We start from the raw sequence: 20281 nt of genomic DNA, 5'->3' as shown, positions 1-20281 counted from the left end.
TGCTAACCGTTCCATTTATTCTCATGAGAGATGGATTCATATTGAATCACTACTCATGAAACATGTGTCGATGAGTTTCACTCAAAATCACACAATGAAATCTTGATACCAATATCACAAAGATGAGATTGTCAAACAAGTCATTGACTTAGGTAAACAAATTAAAGCAAATGAGTTCTCACCAATGTTTTCATTTACAATTCAATCCTCAAGTATCTATAAAAATGGTGAGGAGGAATTGGCTAAGTGGGACTCCCCAAATGTTATCACTAAAAATTAAATCATGAACAATCTTTGTATAAATGGTGAGGTTATTTTGACTTTGCAAAATCTTACAAATCTTGCAAACTGGATGTTTTTACATGCAACGTACTTCTTGTTGATTCTTTAGTTGAAATCTAATGAATACGCAATGCTTCTTATCTCTTTGGTCAAATGAAGAATAAGCTCCTAAGTCTAAGCAATTTGGGTAGTCTATTAAAGATTTGCAAACAAACAAAATTACAAGACCGTCATAGCCGTAGTGATAAGATTTGATCCCTTGCTTTCCACTAGTTACTATGGAAAGAAGGTAGTTGCTTCCTAAAGTCGCTTGCCAAAAAAGAATATGGTGAATCAAAAGATAAAGCATGTTTGTTGTTTTTCCTAGTATATACATGAATGCAAAATTTGGAAGCAAAGACAAGGCACATGAAAATTCTCCCAAAATACCATGTCCATGCATGTGTTAGATATGCACTAAAACTATGGAAGTGGAAATTTAACATGTGGAAAAAGTTAAAGTAGAAATTACATTTAATTACACCCCTATCAAAGATAATAAAGACCAATAAAAAATAGAATTAAAAAATAAATTAATTTAATGGAAAAAAACATCCTCATAACATAAGAAAAAGAATGTTGTACTATTTTCCAAATCACTGTAACTTATCTCTATCTGATAGTTTATATGGTATAAAACATTAAAGATTTAATTCAACTATTCTTGCCACGCATGGTGGGAAATTTACCTTATCAAGATGAATTTGTAATTGTACTAGCTGAATCGTAATCCATCTGTTCAAAATCACATTTTCTAACTATAGTTGTTTAACGTAGTTGACAACTTCTTTAAGCCCAAACTCTGTCAAGTTGTATTTAAATAACTTAAAAAAACTAAAAGTAGGTACAATTCTAAAAAGCAAATGTAATATCATCAATTTGTACTGACAATAATCTTCCACATTTTCCCCTTTGAAAGAATTTTTTGATAATTTTTCCTTGTGTTTCACAATAGGCAAAGACTCTACTCAAATAGAGCTCTTGTTGGTAAATCTAAAACCTACAAACAAAAATGTTGTGGTTGGTTGAAGCACTAGTTTTTAGAGTAAAAGAATTCCAATACAACTACAAGTATATCGACTCCCTTGAAGATACTTTGACCCTTCAATTTACTTGTATTGCAATAAATATTCGTAGTTATGCTCCAATAAAACTAATCCATCAAGTCCCTTGAAGATACTTTGACATGTCTCTATAGTTAATCATCATTGGTTAGTATATTCAATATAACTAACCATATATATATATATACAATGTGTAATATATATATATATAATGATGATTTACCATTTATAATGAATCTCATGATCATATCAATCTGACAAAACTACAATTTGTGTTTGCTTCTACTATTAAGCTAAATAAATGTTTATATTTTCATTGGATAAAAAGAGAAAGTTCAAACTTAGACAGAAGTTATCATATTTGATACAAAACAATATAAGAATGAGTGGGAATTTTACATTGTGGGGCGAATAATATTCAATGTGTCATTCTCACCTGAACCTTCATTAGAAGAGATGTTCTATTCCCAAATATTCTAAGAAGACAATTTTTGAATCTTCATGTGCAAACATACTACCAGATATTGTGCAGACTCAATCTTATGAAGTAGCTCCAAAGAAGTCATGATCTAGAATTCATTAGTCTTATTAGGATCAAGTTGAATAATGTAAGAATCTTGAAGCAAATATCAATGATGATCGAGGTTTTGAGTATTCTTCTTTATTAAGAGAGAGTTTGACACTTCTTCTAGGCAACGTTGGAGCATGGATTATTTGTAATTAGAGGAAGTCTGGAAATACATGGGTGTGACTTCGTGTTTTTGATGGGCCTACCTCCATGTACATAATGAGGAAGTATTGACTTATCACCTGAAGGTTGAAAAGACTAAAATATTCAAGGGGAGTTCAAAAGTTTTTATGAGTAGCAAAATGATTTTAATGGGCCTACACCTTGTGAACATCATAAGAAAATGAAAAGATCCTTAAATAACTTGCATGATCATACTCTAGATACCAAGTATGTAAAATTGTTTGATGATATAAGAGTTGGAATTTCACATTGTGGAGGGTAATTATAATAAACAATGTTCAAATTCCCACTTGAAACCTTCTTTAGAGAGGAGAGTTAATAATTTGACGTTTATGGATTGTCATAGAAAGATAAGTAATTCTTACTCTTGAGTATTACAATTATCTACTTACTAAAGTCTCTCTCTTCTTGGTTATAAACTTATAAGTACTATAAGAGTTAATTGCATTGATCCTTTCCTTTATATGTACAGATGTTCTTGCAAAAAAAGAAAGTTGGTATGTTTGCTACCAAGATTATTATGCAAGCTCCGAAAGTGAACATTTTTTTATTCAGAGGGAGTAGACCATATCACTTCAGAGGTAAACTTGATATGATTAATGTTTATTGTTCTTATGCACTTATTCACTAACATCATATGGTTGATGACTATATGCATACAGTGATAAATCTACTCTTGTAGAAAATGCTCAATGACTTATGTCATGTGATCTTGTGATACTAGTGCACTTATCACAAGGATGAGTTAAATTTACCAAGCCTCTTGCAAAGTTAAAATTGTGTACTTCAGAGATAAAATTGATATGACCTTGTTGTAAATGCATTTATTAAACTATATATTCATGAATATTAAATTATTTTTTGCTTGCAAGCTTGTATTGTGAAAAGTGACGACTTTTCTTGTGAAAGGTGAGGACCTTTCCTGTGTTCTAATCCTATTATAAAGTGACGACTTTATTTTAGTTGATCTGTCTTCAAACAATGGTTGAATTTGGTGTTATCTTTGTTCTTTGGGCTAGATTTTGCCGAACACATTGATAACCTTCATGAGTATTTTGGGCAATAGCCAGACACCATGAAAACCCATTGTTTTGAAAGTTTGGGTTATCTTTGTTCTTTGGGCTAGATTTTGCCGGACACATTGATAACCTTCATGGGTCTTTTGGGCGATAGTCGGACACCATGAAAATCCATTATGTTTTCTTTCTTCTTTCTCTCTTAGTTTAAAACATAATGACTACACCTTATTGTGTAAGTTGAACTTGTTTCAATTTCCTTTGCTAAAGGAGTGTTGAGGATTCTAGCCTCATAATGTATTGAAGTAAATTCAATATGTTAATTTACATGTGTGTTAATGAATTCATATTGATATGCCATTCTAGGGATATCATAGTGAGATGATATCTCCTTATACTCAAGAACATAGTATGTTCTATATCAATCCTTCCTAACTAAGAGGGAGTGTTAAACTATAGTTCCATCAGATTGATATGATCATGAAATTCATTATAAATGGTAAATCATCATTACATATATATTCTTTATACATACATATTATTATAATATATAATATATATATATTACACATTATATTATATATATAATAATTTTTATATATTATATATATGGTTAGTTATATTAAATATACTAACCAATGATGATTAACTATAGAGACATGTCTCCTCTTTCTCATATTTATATGAGAAAAAAATCTGCTATTATAACACATCAATAAAATTGGCAATGTTACTACATTTGCAAAAACGATCCTAGAAAATCAACAAGGGATAGTCCCAAACCAGTCGTGGGCAATACCCACCAACAGAGTTTGGGGGTGTTAGTCCCCAATACAACTGTGGGTGATAGCCCACAACTGTCAAGGGTTCAGAGGTGTACCCTTCAAGAAGAAGAAAAAAATTGGGAGTTGTTTTATCAGCTATTCTCCCACAGGCTGACGTAAGTGGCAAAAAAACTTCTATAAAATAGCTTAAGGTTAAGGATTTCATAGAGTGTGATACAATAATAGCGTCTTGCAGCAATATAAGTTATTAAGGATTACAGATTGTAATTAGGTTGCAATCACTGAATAATAAAATATTGGACTTCTTTGGTAGACACAACCTAGGGATTGGCTGAACCACATTATATCTTTGTCTTTTGTTCTCTTTTATTATTTTCTGATATTGGATATATTTGAATGTAATTATAATTTGTCTCATTAATCCTAACAAATATTGCATGCAGATTAATTAAGGAATCAATCACTGGGACTTCCATTTGAAGCCAAACAGATCACTGCTCAAATTCCAAATAGAATATCTTTGGATTTTGGCCTTGGCCATCATTTACCAAGCTCGTAGCAATTACACTCCTACCCATCCCTGCTATACTACAGCAACAAGAAATATTCCCCAACTTGCTTGAACAGGCAGATTTTAAAATTCCTGGTACATTCTTGTCTTGGATGGATAATGATTGGATTATTTTTAAGGGGCACGCCTCCATTGAATTCATAATGATGGATCACTTTACTCTTACGCACTAACCAATAGTCTTGGGGATACATTGAACTTGTGATACCGTCACACAAACAATTCCGTAGAAACCTTATTCTGTTGTCAAGCTGTATGTGTTATATGGCTCACCTTGCAGCTTTTTGCTGTGCATCACAACTGCCCCACCCATGGGTAAGCCAGTGAATTCTGAATGATTGTTTAGTGCCTCATACATTAAATAGTGATGTTGGTTTAATTGTATATATCATTATATCAATTTAATCATCTAAAACATTGAGTTTTGTGATGTACCTTTTGAAAACTATGTGTAAGTAGAGCATATTTCAACCAAAGGAATTAATGCAGGCACTGCAAAATAAGCTTTACGTGCAATTAAAACTTCGATGACAACATTTTATAGTAAAGTGCCACGAAGCTTCTGGGCCTCATTGATGACCACATTTGCCTAGATTGAAAATACATTATTATAGTTCTTTAAAGCATGAACACTGGAATGGTTAGTGCATGCTTCTTGTGAGTTAAAACAAGAGTATGCATGCTGTAAGTCATGCTGTAAGTCCTACATTTTTAGTTAATCTAATATCTAATATTTAGCCATGAGCTCCTTGAGTTGAAATTCTTCAATTTCCATTGGCACGGAGTAGAAATTGGGGGCAGCAATTGAAGCTTTTGCAATTGCATTGAATATGTAACAGCAATGGGGGGCATTACCAAGGTATTGTAAATATTACAACAATAGTTGAAGCATGCTGCTATATTTCAAACAATGTTAGTTGCAGCTTCAACTAATCAACAATTCTCTACTAGCACACACAATAAATACCGCCTTAGCCTTAATTAAATTTTTCCATCACCAAAAATATACAAAACAAGGCGTCGCAAATAAGACTGGAATAGGTTGAAACTCAATTGACCTGTCAAAACATATTCAATTTGGTGTGCTGTCATGCAGATTCATCCACCATTCCATGGTATTCTTGCATACAATGCAGTGTTACTCTTTGCCATGCTACAGTTGCCTTCGAATTTAAAATATCTGTTGTTGAAAAAATCAGCCAGACAGACTATGGTATATTCACACTTCTTGAAGAGCTGCACTCAATTCCTGGGAAGATTTAGCAATAGCTCCACCTTTCCTGCTGCATAACAACATGGTAAACAAACATGTGAGAATTTGAAATAAGCAATTTTAAAACTCTCCTCCTTAATTTCAAACTACAATCTACCAATTTAAAACAGCAATTGACTGTGTGACTTGCCTGCTCAAAGGACCAAGAATCTGCTTGACCTTTTCCAGCTCAATGGAACATAGTTTACAGCGTTCAAGCCTGTCAAGATTTCACTACAAGGTTAAAAACGCTAAAATTAGCAGGACAACCAGCTTAAACAACAACTAAGAGAATCCTAACTACACCTTTGCTCTGCTTGAATATCAACTCCAATTGTTGGAGATGCCTCAATTGTTGCTCGAATAACATGACCAAAGGTCTTCACTAGCATTACCAGAGCTTCCAGGGATACACTAAGGTGTCTACATTTCAAAATAAAAAATTAAGAAAATAAGGTAGCATGATCTTCCCAAACATGAAAGCTTTTCAAACAGTTTTCCTAAAATCCTAGGGCAGCTTCAAACAAACAGTGCAATCTTTCTGAAACCAAAATTAGCACATCGAGAAAGAAAAATTGTTTTAAAATCATCTGATAATTATGAGGCTAGTAGAATATTGGATTGGGAAACACAATGCATTCAGTTTCAAATTTTGTACACGGTTCAATCATCTTATTCCATAATGAATCGTACAACAAAGTACCTGTCAATCTCACTTTCAAGCAATCGAATTAGTAATGGAAGCAGGACTGTGCAAATATCAAGAGTGAAGGCATCACTTCTTTCAATCAGTACACTAATTACATCAGTAAGGACCTGCATAAATTTCATCATTAGAACCAAGCACCAGGAAATGCAAACAGATCCTCTAGCAATAAGTCCAGTATGTACATATATATTCAACGATTCCAGCAAACATCAGATGATGCTAGGAGGGACACAGCTAAAAAGTTTTAAGTAAAAATATAAACAAAGATATCATTACAGAATTTTAAGAACTGGGCATTACAGCAACAACCACCATGAAGAGAATACTTACAAAATTGTCCCCCATCTTCCCCAATGCCCCTATAGCACCTTTCAGGTCATTCCTTCGCCAAAAGCGTAGTATTACCTGTCAGGAAAAAGATCAACCCCATCACATTACATCTGAAAATATACCAGCTCAAAACATTGGGCACACTCCATGAAATTCATGAAAGCCAAACTGCCAAGTCAGAGAGATCAGATATAATTATATATAACTTTTAGCTGTTCTTTATTTCTGGATTTGACTGTGTAGATGTTTCAAGTCCAATGTTTTGGATCAAACTCTGATCCATCATCGTTTCTCTTTTCTCATGCTTTCCTTCCCTAATGATGGATCATAGTGTTTTATCCAAAACAATGGACTTATAAACATCTACAATGTCAAATCCAGAAATAAACAACACGTAGATCATTATGCACGGCGGAAACTTCATGCTTCTATATATAATATCATTTACTATCCTTATAATGCGCTTCTAAACACTAATCTGTAAACTTAAGAACCCTCAACAAATAGCAAGTATTTATTGCACAACAAAATCCTCAATTGATGAATACAAAATAGTCCATACATGATAAATGCAAGCCTAACCTGGGCAAAGAAAAATGGGAAACAATAAAAATTAAAATACAAAGGTGGTCAATATAAAGGATTGATCCTTGGGCATAACCAATTTCAGGAAAAACAGTTGATGTGATTTTTTTAAGCAATAAATTCAAACATGAGAGAAATCCCATTTGTTATTTTCTGGCTCCCCTTATATGTACTTATTATTTTATTGACTGGTTATAATTTTAGAGAGAGAGAGAGCAAGAGGGGTGGGGGGGATTTGAGAAAAGCTATGTAGTGAACAAATTTTGATAAATTCTGACCTACCTTTACCCGCCAACTAAGTTACCTGGTCTCCCCCCGGCCCTCCAGACCAGGCCAATTTTGAACTGGTCCGTGGTCCAGGTTTTGGTCTTGGTCTTGGTTCACCTGTGGGCTTGACTAGGGTTTGAACCAAGGCAGTCTGCTTTGTCCAGGCTGAACCTAGGTTGAACCAGGGAAGACCAAGTGTGAACCAGGTACAGTTCTACTTAGAAACCATCTATAGTTTAGTGCGGAAAACTATTATTACAGAATTTGAATAAGATTTATTACATCAAATTAAACTAGCCCTTAAGATTTGAATTTTTATAACTGATTGCTGATAATGGACCGTCTGATTAGTAGCTCTCCACAGTGATAATTCATATTTCAAACATTGAACAAAATTTTCAATAGGTGAAGGGCGTTGCAAGCTACTTTTATGACATTTTTTAAGTAGGATGTTAATTGCAAACAAACAAGGTCTTTGTACAGTGAAAAAGTAATAAGCATTAGAGGACTTCGAAAGAGAGATTGTTATCAGTGCAGCTGATCCCATTGGCATTGGCACTGTTTGTGAATCAACTAATGCCTTTGATGAAGAAGAAGAAGATGATGAAGATCTAGATAATTCATTAGATGACTGAAACTTAATATAAAGTTCCCATTATTGAAAGTCAAAACAATAATACTTGAACTCAATATTATCATTTTGATATTTTGATGTTGAAATGATGCCGACTCCAAATTCATAGAGTTTTTGTTCGTTTTATGATACTATGTAGCATTCTAAACTTAATTCATGTTTCTAGGCTACACACACACACACAATATTTTTGTACTAACAAACCCAAACCCCATTTCAATGATGAACCAGTTCTTCGAACACAAACCTGAACCAGCAACTCAGCATGCCAACAATTAGAAAGCGTCATTTGATTTATTTATTTGTTCCATTCTTTGTAAAAGGTGGAGCCCTTTCAAAATCCCTCTTCTTAGTCTATAGTTTCAATCAAATGTACTAACTCATAGTCAAAAAAAAGAGCTGCATTTACAAAAGGCATAACCTTTGAAGAGGTTGCCAGCCACCTAAGAAAAAAAAGTTAAGTCACACACAAACCATGAGTGAGAAGACAGACCATCCATGTTATTATTACAGACATACTTTTTTGACAGCAGTACAACCTGGGGTTGCTTTTTTGAAGTGCGGTTTTATGACTGGATAATCCATAAAATCATTAAAAAGCATAAAATGATATTAGAAGAAGGCCGTACTAATCTCTTGGAATATCTGACAGCTGTCTTGTAACATTGTTCCTTGGAGAATTCCAGCGTGGATTAGAATGCCCGGGTGCGATTTAAAAAGCAATCTGAAAGTAATGATACAATAAGACTTACAATTGTACCAGAACAAAAAAAATACCATAAACTTTCCCAGTTTTTTATTTTACCAACTGGACTATTTTTAGTATATTCCAACTTCTGGCACAAAGAATATGTTTCAAAGATAAAAAGGTTCCATTTGTCAAGCCTGTTAATTCCTTGTAACTTTGACAAGACAAGTGTTCTGATTTTCAGATCAGTCTGATCTGGATGCATGACTTCCCTTAAAGTATTGGTCAATAAAACATATTGTCCCCTCTAGACAGATTGGCATCTTCCTTGTGGCTTTTATAAGCCTTCTTATTTACTAGTGTGGTTGGTTAGTTACTAACCATTAGTAACTCTTGGAATGAGCACCAATCTTGAGGAAACAATTATGTTGTTAAATAGGCCAACCTAGAGAGGGACATGTCCATTCATGTCCATTCAATGAACATGCCCCTTGAGTTAGGTATAAGGGAAGGCTAGATTGCAGATTAGAAGACACACCGAAATCTATAAGTCTGCTCTTCTAGCAATCTGCCCAAATAGAATCCTCTATAGAAATGTAAACATTTGTAGAAGATCAATGAATTTAATATGGTATTAGAGCCATGTTCCTTCAAATTAGTATTACAAACTAGAAGGTAGATCTGAAGAGCAAAGTTTAGGAGGAAATGGCAGAACATTCTATGGAGGATTGAATATATGCAAAGATGGGAGGATTTTTTTTGTAGAATATTTCCGCTAGATGCACCCGAACTAGTCAGAGTTAATCTCAAGGAATTGATAAAATGACAACACTACCATCCTTTCCAGTAAGGATAATTTTTTTCACTGGAATCCAAATCATAGGGTACTAGGGAGACATTCAAGCAATGGTGTTATCACTAAATCAGAGATTCACGAGAGATAAGTTTGAGAAGGAAATCATTGGCAAGTATTACATCATTTGTGCATGGCCCTGAATCTAATCCATTCAGGGGTGCAAGAGGGAAGGAAAGGCAAGTAGAGTTAAACGACAGATCACGGAAGATAGGAATGACATTACTCCCGCTCTCATTGGAGGAACTTACAAACAGACTCATATTTGGAGAATGCTTAGACTATCGTTCTTCTTCTAGCGGGTAGAAACAAAGAGAAGAAATTGGACACAACCAAGCATGCAACCAACATTTTGTGCTATCAATGTACTATTTGTCCAAACCGGCAGTGGTGAGAACAAGCATATAATAGACAACTTCAGATTAATGAGAATATTACGAGGACACAATCATTATGAACATCAGATACATAGGGCGATAAAATAATCAACATCATCAATATTTTGGGGATTCAAAATAGGAATAAGGCCATGTCCTTTATAATCCTCGAAAATACGGAGAACAAGAAAAATATAAAATTCCTTTAAGTCTGACATGATATCATTGCCCTTGGATGAGTTGAAATGTATGATAGGTTTGCTATGGGAATAAGCTACGACCAACATCTAAATGTTTTTTGATCATAAAGTCAAATGTGATTGTACCAAAATGATTCCTCGTGGAATGTTGGTTATAGCGTGGAGTTAGATATATTTTATTTGAAGAAAAACTCATTTCTTAATAAAGAAGCGATAACCTAAAAGGAAAATGTTCTTAATGATCGTTGAACTGTTTGTCCACGATTCTCACCTTGAAGTGTCATTGTGCAATTCAGATGATTTAGGGAATATTAGAGTTACAAGTTGAAGGCGTACGGTGATTTGATATAGACCTTGTCATATTCAAAGAATATAATGAAATATTAAGTTGAGGACATTATTAATTGTCTGTAAAAGAGTCAATTTTTGCCAAGGATGGGAATAATATTTCTGAAAGATGATATACTGATGTTGATGAATGGCCATGATTCTTTGTGGCAAGCTCCATTATATTTTGCTAAATATTAGAAAGAATCCATATTGTCATTTCAAAATTAGCATGAAGCCTAGGAGCCTTATTTGAAATTGTGAAGTAAAAAGGGGAACTTATATATTTATTTGTCACAATAATTTTGAAAGGACGTGTATTGTTGTTATTTGAAGTAATGCGAATGATTAATTGACGTACCAGGTTGATTGATGAATTCCATTCTGTGATCAATAGTATATGGAATTGTGTGTCAGTTCCTGGTAATTGGTTACGTCTTCTTCTAGAAGGAGAGATGGCATCAAGTTATAAAGTTTTCTTGGCACCCATCAAGACTCAAAATCAAAGAGAGTCTGATTTTTTAATCATAAGATATGGAGACATTTGGAGAATTTACAGCAAGCCGAATGTCGGAAACTCCCATTCAGAATAAGTTTGATCCACTGTAAAAGGGAACCTTGGAATAAGAACAAATGATTCTATCATCTTAGACAAACTTGATTATTTTGAGAGGGAGTTCATCATTGAAGATAACTCGATGAGATACACATGGATAAAGATTACATCACGAGACTACAGATCATTAAGATAAACATTTTACTCAAGGCATTTCTGATCTTCCCTCCAGTCCAAGAGGGAGTGTTAATGATCGTGGACTTAGAAAAGATGCATTCTATATAACCTTATGCCTATTCAGATTATTAGTATTGGTTCTCTTAGAAAGCAGGGAATAAAGTGACATCATGCTGTGACACTAAGATCACAGATATTAGCATGGTATGACTTCCTAACAAAAGGAGGAGCTAAATGATTTGCAATGGTGAATCTTGACTCAGAGGTAGTAGACCATGCTTTATTGATTCCCGACTAATAAAGAATTTGTAGCAGAAAATCACAAATATCATCTTATAAGAAGGTTATATGTCAATGAGAGTACCTAGAAGATCAAGTTGACTCCCTAGGATCTAGGTTATACAAACTCAGACTGAGTGTACCATGTCAAGATAGTGTATACTCATAAAGTACAAAAGCTTTCATCAAGGTTATGATGGAAAGATAAGTATCTACTGTACTTGAGCTCTTCTTTTACCTTATGTCTATAATATCTTTCATTTGTATTTTTTATAAAAAGAGTATATGCCTTGATTTTGTTTTTTTAAGAATGTTCTTGTAGGAAAGAAGTTTGGATTCAAAGGGAGTCTGACATCTCATCAAGGCAACCTTGAATAAGGAGCTGGGAAGATTTGATATCCAGTAGGAGTCTTGAAAAATCTAAAGCGAGCAACCATCTGATGGGCCTACCTTTATAAACATCATGGTGTGGAAGCATTTCTCAGCAAACAATCTTGCACCATCAGTTTGCAATAATAGAAAAGAATCTTCCAACACGAATTTGCAGTGAAAGCAGGTATTCTTATCAAACCTCTTTAAGAGTGATCATCTCAGGAAAGATCCAGAAATGATTGAATTGTTTTGTATTCTTATGATAATTTATATTATTGTCAAGATATTGACTGTTATGGGGCTTCACCATTTGTGTTTGTTATTTAAGAGGTGACGATTTCTGAAATAATGAACACTTGTATAAAGACATTATAAGAGATGACGATCTCTGAGATAATGTTCAAACAAGTAGAGAACTACTGGCAAATTTGGATGAAATTACAATCATGTTGTGATGGAGGCATTTCTATGTCTATGAATCACAACTTCAATAAAAGAAGAATTTAATTATTCTCCGGATTTTATCCATTGTACTGATAGATCTTAATTCAGGGTCATGTTGTGATATGAGCTTGTCAGTGCCTATGAGTCACAACTTGGATAAAGGAAGAATTTAATTATTCTCTGTATTTTATCATGTGTAAGGCATTCTAGTAATGGATTGCTGGTAGAATCTAGATCTTGATGAAATCAAGATCATGTTGTGACAGTGACATTTCTTAATCTCCAGCATCACAACTTTGGTAAAGGGAGAATTTAATTATTCTCTAGTCTTTATCCTGAGAATTGCATTCTATACAATATTGTTATCACAAGTTCAGGTAGTACTTCATATCACAAGCCTTGTCAAACACCTTGTGTTACAAGCCTAGGTGAATTGATAGTTTGTATTACGAACGATGCTCAGTGATTTGATCACAAGCTCTAGTGATAACTTATATTACAAGATTTGTAATATCATGTGTTTTCAGGTATCATTTGTATAATGATACATCATGCTTGAAATTCAGAAAGGTATAGAGTGTATATCTATGCTTAGTCATCTCTATTGATGTTGCTAGATATGTCTCTATCACTTATCTTATCAAGTTAAGAGGGAGTGTTAATTCCTTGTAACTTTGACAAGACAAGTGTTCTGATTTTCAGATCAGTCTGATCTAGATGCATGACTTCCCTTAAAGTATTGGTTAATAAAACATATTGTCCCCTCTAGACAGATCGGCATCTTCCCTGTGGCTTTTATAAGCCTTCTTATTTACTAGTATGGTTGGTTAGTTACTAACCATTAGTAACTCTTGGAATGAGCACCAATCTTGAGGAAACAATTATGTTGTTAAATAGGCCAACCTAGAGAGGGACATGTCCATTGTCCATTCAATGAACATGCCCCTTGAGTTAGGTATAAGGGAGGGCAAGATTGCAGATTAGAAGTTTGCTCTTTCAGCAATCTGCCCAAATAGAATCATCTATAGAAATGTAAACATTTGTAGAAGATGTCTGAAGATCAATGAATTTAACAAAGCCCCTGCCAAAATAGATATCAGCTTATATCACAGTCAGATCACTGCCTTTAGACTGAACAATGGAATCAAACAGTAATTTTATTAGACTTATGCAATGGAATCGAACAGTGATTCTATTAAGGGTTCATTAAGTAAACTTGGGTAATGGAATTAAACTTGGGTGGTTGAATGACTGTGTTTATGTGAAGTACAACCTTTGCTTGCACGAGAAGGTGGAAGGGCAAGCTTCAAGAGCAGCACTTCACTTGGATGACATTGATCCATATTCAGCAAATTGGATTGCTCCCCCTGATGGTGAGGATGCAGATGCGGTTGTGGGTGGTCCTTTATTAATAGATGAGCAGCTAGTTGAGTTTAAGATGGAGGCAAATGACTGGGATGCGGATTTGGCAGCACGTGAGGAGGAACATGAGCTTGGTCATCCATCAGAGGCTTCTGTTGAGCCTGAGGCACCTATTGAGGATGTTGCCACAACAACTTCTTCAACACCACCCACCCAGCAGCAGTGATCTCTTTTGAGCTTTACTCGTAGACACAATTTATGATTGCTAGTTTTAGTTTTCATTGATACTAAAACTTGAACTTAAGTATTCAAAGTTTTAGTTTCATGGAGTTTCACTTCTATATGTTTTGAACTTATTTATATTCAGATGTTGTACCACTTGCTTTTGGGTATATGATTCTATCACTATGTTAAACTAGCAAGTTTTTGTTGCTATGAATTACTGTAACTCAAAACTTTGATCAATATATGGTGGATATCTCAAATCATTATATGTTCTACAAATTTGGTGTGTATGTATACCTTTTTAAGAATATTTTAAAAAATTGTATATTTTCAAATGTTCGCTAAAACTGCCGATTTATTGCCAATTTTTTTGCCGAGCTTTAGCCGATTCCGAGATTTTCAAAATCCTTGGGTCAGTCGAGATATTGCCGATACGGAATTTTTAAACTATGGTTCATATAACATAGCAAAAAGCCAAAATGCACCACCATACTAATGCTTTAGTTCAAAAATAATAATGTCAACAGTTAACATTTCCAGGATCTTCTTGAAAAACTGTAGTGTATTAATTGGTGGTTGATCAATCCTTGATGATAGTCGCATACACAGTCTAAAGGACCAAGGGAACTTTGTTAAGATTTGATTCTGTTGAGCTCCTGTTCTTTACAGCCAACCTAAAAATGGTATAAGCCCTTATGCGGCCAATTATGCTGCCCATTCTTGCTTAGCTGAGAACCACCATCTCTATAGACCTTTCATCTTTCTGACACTCAGAATCTTCTAGCCATCTCTGACAGTACATTCTTTCATTTAAGACATCTCAGATAAGCTTGCTTTCTCCTTCTGATATATGATAGATCTGGAGTGGTTCCTCTAGCTTTTAAGCTGTTTCTCTCCATTCTTTTTGGATCTGGCTGCTCTGGTTCACACATTTTCTGGCTCCTTCCTCTTATAGGTGATTACTTAACAAAGTAATCTGGGTTCCAAATACTGGTATCAATTTATTCCTCATCTGTTCAACTTTTTTCCTTATTGATAAGAGGATATATTTCTAACCACACATTGCCCCAACATTGGCTTCAGTACCACTGCTTACATTCCACAGCATAGGATTTATGATCAGAACAACTTCAAAAATAAGTTCCATATCACAGTATCTTCAGACGTATTCATGATTCCTTTTCCTAGAACCTTCCACCATAGTTCCATATCATTTTAAAAAGTAAAAAGATGTTTTTTTAAAAGCCAAATTCTTCCTGGGTTCTGCCACAGAGAGCAAATACTCCCAAGTTCGCCTCCACTTCAGCATGGCCAAACCCACAGGAAACCCAACCTGCACCTGGACTCGTTCGAAGTAGACTGGAAGCCAAAGGTCCCAGGGGGAAGATCCGGTATCTTAGATATTAATTTATTATATATACTCAGCTGCATGTAGATTTTGAAATCTATAACCTACAGTTTGTAAATATATTAATAATTCTGTATGCTGCAGATTAAAAATAATATACTATTAATATTATTTACAATTTACTGTATATTAATTATATATTATTGATAATATTTATAAAAAGTAAATTGATTAGTTTTAATATATTGATTTTAACTTTAATAACAATACGATTTTAAAAAATTTAATTCATGATACTTATGAAAACATTTCAACTTTGTACAGTTTATAGAAAAAAATTAAAAATTAAATTAAATCAAACTTGCATGGACACGGATATAGATACAAATATGGAAACAGTATTGAATGCGAATATGGCCACTTTTCAAGACCCTCAATATGGATACATCTAGATATAACATAGATTTTTAAAAGAACGTACACATATTTTAAACACAATTTTCCAAGTTATTATAGAAGATCTTCATTACTTCAAAAAAAATGACACATAAATGCTACATAATAACTGTAAGTTTATTTAATACTTTACAATATGCATAAATAGTAGAGTTGCATTCGAAAAAAACAAAAAAATGGGCTGCTGAAATAGAAAAACAATTCATTTGTCTTTCTCAATTTGGTGTAGGTTTTGTTTATACAAATAAATTTAAACAATTCACATGGTATTTGACACAATTGGAAACTCCAGGCCAAGGCAGAACATGTCAAAATCTGATACAGGGATACGTGTGCCCAAGGAGGGAAAGAGGAGTATCCAGCTACACTGTTTTAAATCCTTTAAAATACTGAAATGAAAATTGCAACTGTAGTCTTACCCGGTGACTGGTTGTGGGTAGCAGAAGGAGGATCATGCAGCCAATAGAGGAGCATAAGGGACATGCTTCCTGTTTTTGTTCTTTTTCCGGTACGTCACACACTTTTAAAAAGTTGAACAGTTACAGCTTGACCTTTTTTTGGAAACAATATATGCAGTCTAGGGCTCTATTTAAGTGAGCGCAATTTTTTTACATGATAAAAAAGCACCTGACCCTGCTTCAAAACACCACAGCACTGTTCAATTTTCCCAGGCTTGTCCAGCAGAGAAGAAAAGTGTCAGCCTGATAAAATGTAAGCTCTGGTCCATTCTGCAAGTGTTCTGAATGGTGACCAATTCCAGGGCGTATCGTACCCAGAATCAGCAGGGAAAAAGGTTGATTCAACAATGTAGGTTCTAATTAGTAGGCAAATTGAAAATTAATGATTTAATGCACAGTTTAAAATATCATTGTGGGCAACTTATCGCCAAGGGCCAAAAAAGTACTGGGAATATCTGAGATAAGTTGGAAACTTCACGGGAAAACATCGGGAACTTCAAATATGTTTTTCCAGTCAAAAAATCTGTTTTCACAATTCTGATGGAGCCTTCTTTCTCCTCTTTCCTCTTTCTCTCATCTCCAAATTTGTTTTTCCAATCAAAAAAAGTGTTTTCCCCTTTTTTGGGTCATCCCTGCCTATAACAGGCCTGCAAGCAATAAGTTGGCTATTTTTCGCGATAAAATAGAGAAATATCACCGATATTTTACCAAGTTCTCTGCGATATTTTTAAACTTCTCTGAGATAACTTATCCGGGATAAGTTGACGTTATCTTGAACTATGACTTAATGTACAGCATGACCATACAACTCTAGATTTTACTGGACCATATGTACTGGGATCAATTTCTGATTAACCAGAAACAACTTAGGAAAAGGGGATGGAAGAAGCAGAGGAGGATGAAATAGTTTAATGCCCAATCAGCTGCATCATAGCTATCTGAATCAAAGTAACAAGAATCGGAATCGGATCGAAATCGGCAAGGCCGAATCAAATCGTGAATCGGCCATGAATCGGAATCGAATCGGCCATGAATCGGAAAATTTAAAAAACCCTTGAAATTTAGTGAGTAAATTATTTCATAAACCCTTTATCGCTGATTCGATTCACCGATTCACAAAAAATCGTTTGGCTTGAATCGAATCGCTGAATCGCGTGAATCGCATGAATCGCCGTGATTCTTGGAACTATGATCTGAATTACTGAATTCTAACAATTAGACAAAATAAAAGAACACTGATTTAATGTATATCATGATCATACTACCATAGGATTTATATAGCAAAAGATGGCCAACTGTAGTAGTCACTGATAACTGACAATAAATTTAAAAAGCTAACAATATTGACAAGGGCCAAATCAATTGACACCCAATAACATTCATCCAGATCTGACAAGGATTGGCCCTTTTTGGTGCCACCAACTTCATCACTTTCTTTAGAGTTGCCAACAGACACCGACTGTGAATCTTACTCCTCTCTTTTGTTCCTTTCTTTTTTCTTTCCCGACTCCTCTTTATAGCTCTCATTATCTGATTTTCTCAAATTTGTAGGTCATTTTCTCCTTTTGGTTTTCAGGTTTTAGAAATTGTTTCACTTTGGGGGAGTATTCAAACCATAGTTTGCACACTTGGACTTATTGAGTACTCGACAAGCCCAAAATTTTCAACTCGGCAAAAACCCGGAGAAAATTCGACAAAAAACTCCGCAACTTAGAAAGAACTAAATATTAAATTCTCCTTAAGAAACACATTTTTTTTGTAAAATTCAATCACAAAATATATTAATTTAAAATTGGACCTCTTGAAAGAGAAAATGCATGGTTTTGTAGCAAAAACAGCATGTGAGAAATACATTTCAACCATCATTTTATTTGCATTGACATTTTTACCCCTAGTTTTTTGTATCTATAAAAATGCGAGAGTTGAACTTGAGAGTACTCGTCCAACAAAAAAAATGGAGAGTACTCACAAACTCGGGGAGTACTCGGAGAGTTTGCAAACTATGATTCAAACAATTAATCTACCATAGACAAGCTGTGTGTTATATGTTTTTATTATTTCTCTTTTTGCAGAAATAAGGGGCATTGGTCTCAGAAGAGGATGAGGGACATCTTAAAGCTTATATTAGAGATAAGTTCTCTAACTGGTGTTGAATGAGTGTTAAGGTAATTGCTTGACAAATAATAAAAAGAAGTTACAATTAATAGGCAATTACAAGAGGATGTTTCCATAAAAGAACAATTGTAAACTAGCGACAAAAATATAAACTATCTAAAAAAACTAAACTAAGCTGAATGTAACTAAATACAATTAATAACCATTAAATACTCTAATACCCTCCCTTAATAGTCATTCTATAAACTACACCAAGTTTCACACCTAAATCATACTAACTTGTTTGGACTCGAAGAGTTGGTGAGGATGTCTGCAGTCTCATCCTAGTTGGAGCATACTGCAACTGTATTGATCCATCTTCTACAAGCATGCTGATGATATGACAATGAAGCTCAACATATTTGGTCAGCTTATGGAAAACTGGATTTTTGGAAGGTTTCAGAGCCCCTTGATTGTCACAATACAAGGGTAAAGGGATTGCTTGAGACATTTGCATGTCAGAAAACATCCTTCAAACTCAAGCTGCCTTAACTGTGTGCTGCTTCTTGCTCATCAATGTGACTGCACATGTTCCCAAACGGAAGAAATATCCAGAAGAGACTTTTTGTAAGCAACAAAACCTGCCCAATGGTCAGCTTTTAGGGTTGTTATGAAGTGGGAGATGAAGCTCAAAGCATAACTGAGGTCAGGTCTAGTGGCAGTGGCATAGATGAGGTAGCTCACTAGTTTCTTGAACACTAATTCACCACAATTGAATTTGATTTGGCTGATAGTTTCAACCCTTTCTCCGTAGGTGTATATGTAGATTTGGAATCATGCATTTGAAACTTATCCAGCATAATCTTGGCATACTTTGACTGATATATAAAAATGTGGTAGCTCACTAGTTGCTTGAACACTAATTCACCACAGTTGAATTTGATTTAGCTGATAGTTTCAACCCTTTCTCCGTAGGTGTATATGTAGGTTTGGAATCATGCATTTGAAACTTATCCAGCAAACCCTTGGCATACTTTGACTGATATATAAAAATGTGGTCATTCTTCTACAAAACCTCTATACCAAGATAGTCATGTAGAAGTCCCAAGTCTGTTATATCGAATGAATCTAGTATTCTGAGCATACAAATTGGGATCACGAGGACTCCTATAAAACCCTTGATCACTTAAGTAATTCACTTCTTATGTACCACGCTCGAGGAGCCCGTTTCCTGCCATACCCAGTGTTCTTTCTCGGCAAGCTTAAGACATGGAGGATGAAACTTACAGAACTCTTCCTACAACTCACCATGAGGAATGCACTCTTGACATCCATTTGACAGACTATCCATCCAAACTAGGCCGAAATAGTTCGGACAAGCTTAATGGTGTTCATTTTGGTTGTGGGAGAAAATGTCTCCTCATAGTCGATGCCCTCTTGTGGGAACCCTTTAAGAAAAAACTAAGCCTTGACCTTATCAAGAGTCTCATCAGCCTTATAATTGATTTTACACACCAGTTGAAGCCAATGGGTTTCTTCCCTGGTGGAGGATCAAATGAGACCCAAGTGTAGCTCTTCAAAAGACTACGGTGTTCACTTTCCATAGATTGTTCCCACTCAAGTATTCCATCAGCCTTTGAAATGAATGAAACTCATAAACATGGTGAGCGTTGGCCATAAAAGCAAATATTACTGAGTTCTATTGCTTCCTCTTGTGCCTAGTTGATCTACCCTCTATAAGTTCATCGTGCAAATCACCAATGGTCTCGAGTATCCCTTA

The 20281-nt window shown here is 34.7% G+C and overlaps 1 protein-coding gene across 10 annotated transcripts in view; it reads right to left on the bottom strand.

Annotated features, from left to right (window-relative positions):
• Nucleotides 1–5299: 5299 nt before the first annotated feature.
• The window catches only part of LOC149569727 (katanin p80 WD40 repeat-containing subunit B1 homolog KTN80.4-like), a 75703-nt gene continuing 60721 nt past the window's right edge, over nt 5300–20281 (bottom strand). For 6 of the 10 annotated variants that reach the window (XR_016362796.1, XR_016362797.1, XM_089822449.1 and 3 more), the window contains 5 exons: nt 6800–6874; nt 6464–6576; nt 6067–6183; nt 5912–5980; nt 5300–5791 (listed from right to left, as the gene is read on the bottom strand). Coding sequence is in view for 8 of the 10 variants with exons in the window: in XM_089822449.1 (XP_089678575.1) it covers nt 5728–5791; nt 5912–5980; nt 6067–6183; nt 6464–6576; nt 6800–6874 (438 nt within the window). In the remaining 2 variants the exon portion in view is untranslated. The remainder of the gene's footprint in view (nt 5792–5911; nt 5981–6066; nt 6184–6463; nt 6577–6799; nt 6875–20281) is intronic. The other 4 variants (XM_089822454.1, XM_089822451.1, XM_089822457.1 and 1 more) reach the window with 1 other exon arrangement.

The sequence above is a fragment of the Cupressus sempervirens genome, chromosome 3 (assembly GCF_028749045.1).
Source record: "Cupressus sempervirens isolate cs-2001-9-10 chromosome 3, ASM2874904v1, whole genome shotgun sequence".
In the NCBI taxonomy this organism is placed as follows: Eukaryota; Viridiplantae; Streptophyta; class Pinopsida; order Cupressales; family Cupressaceae; genus Cupressus; species Cupressus sempervirens.
The sequence above is the reverse complement of the archived record's forward strand: the minus strand, read 5'-3'. Positions and strand labels throughout refer to the sequence as shown.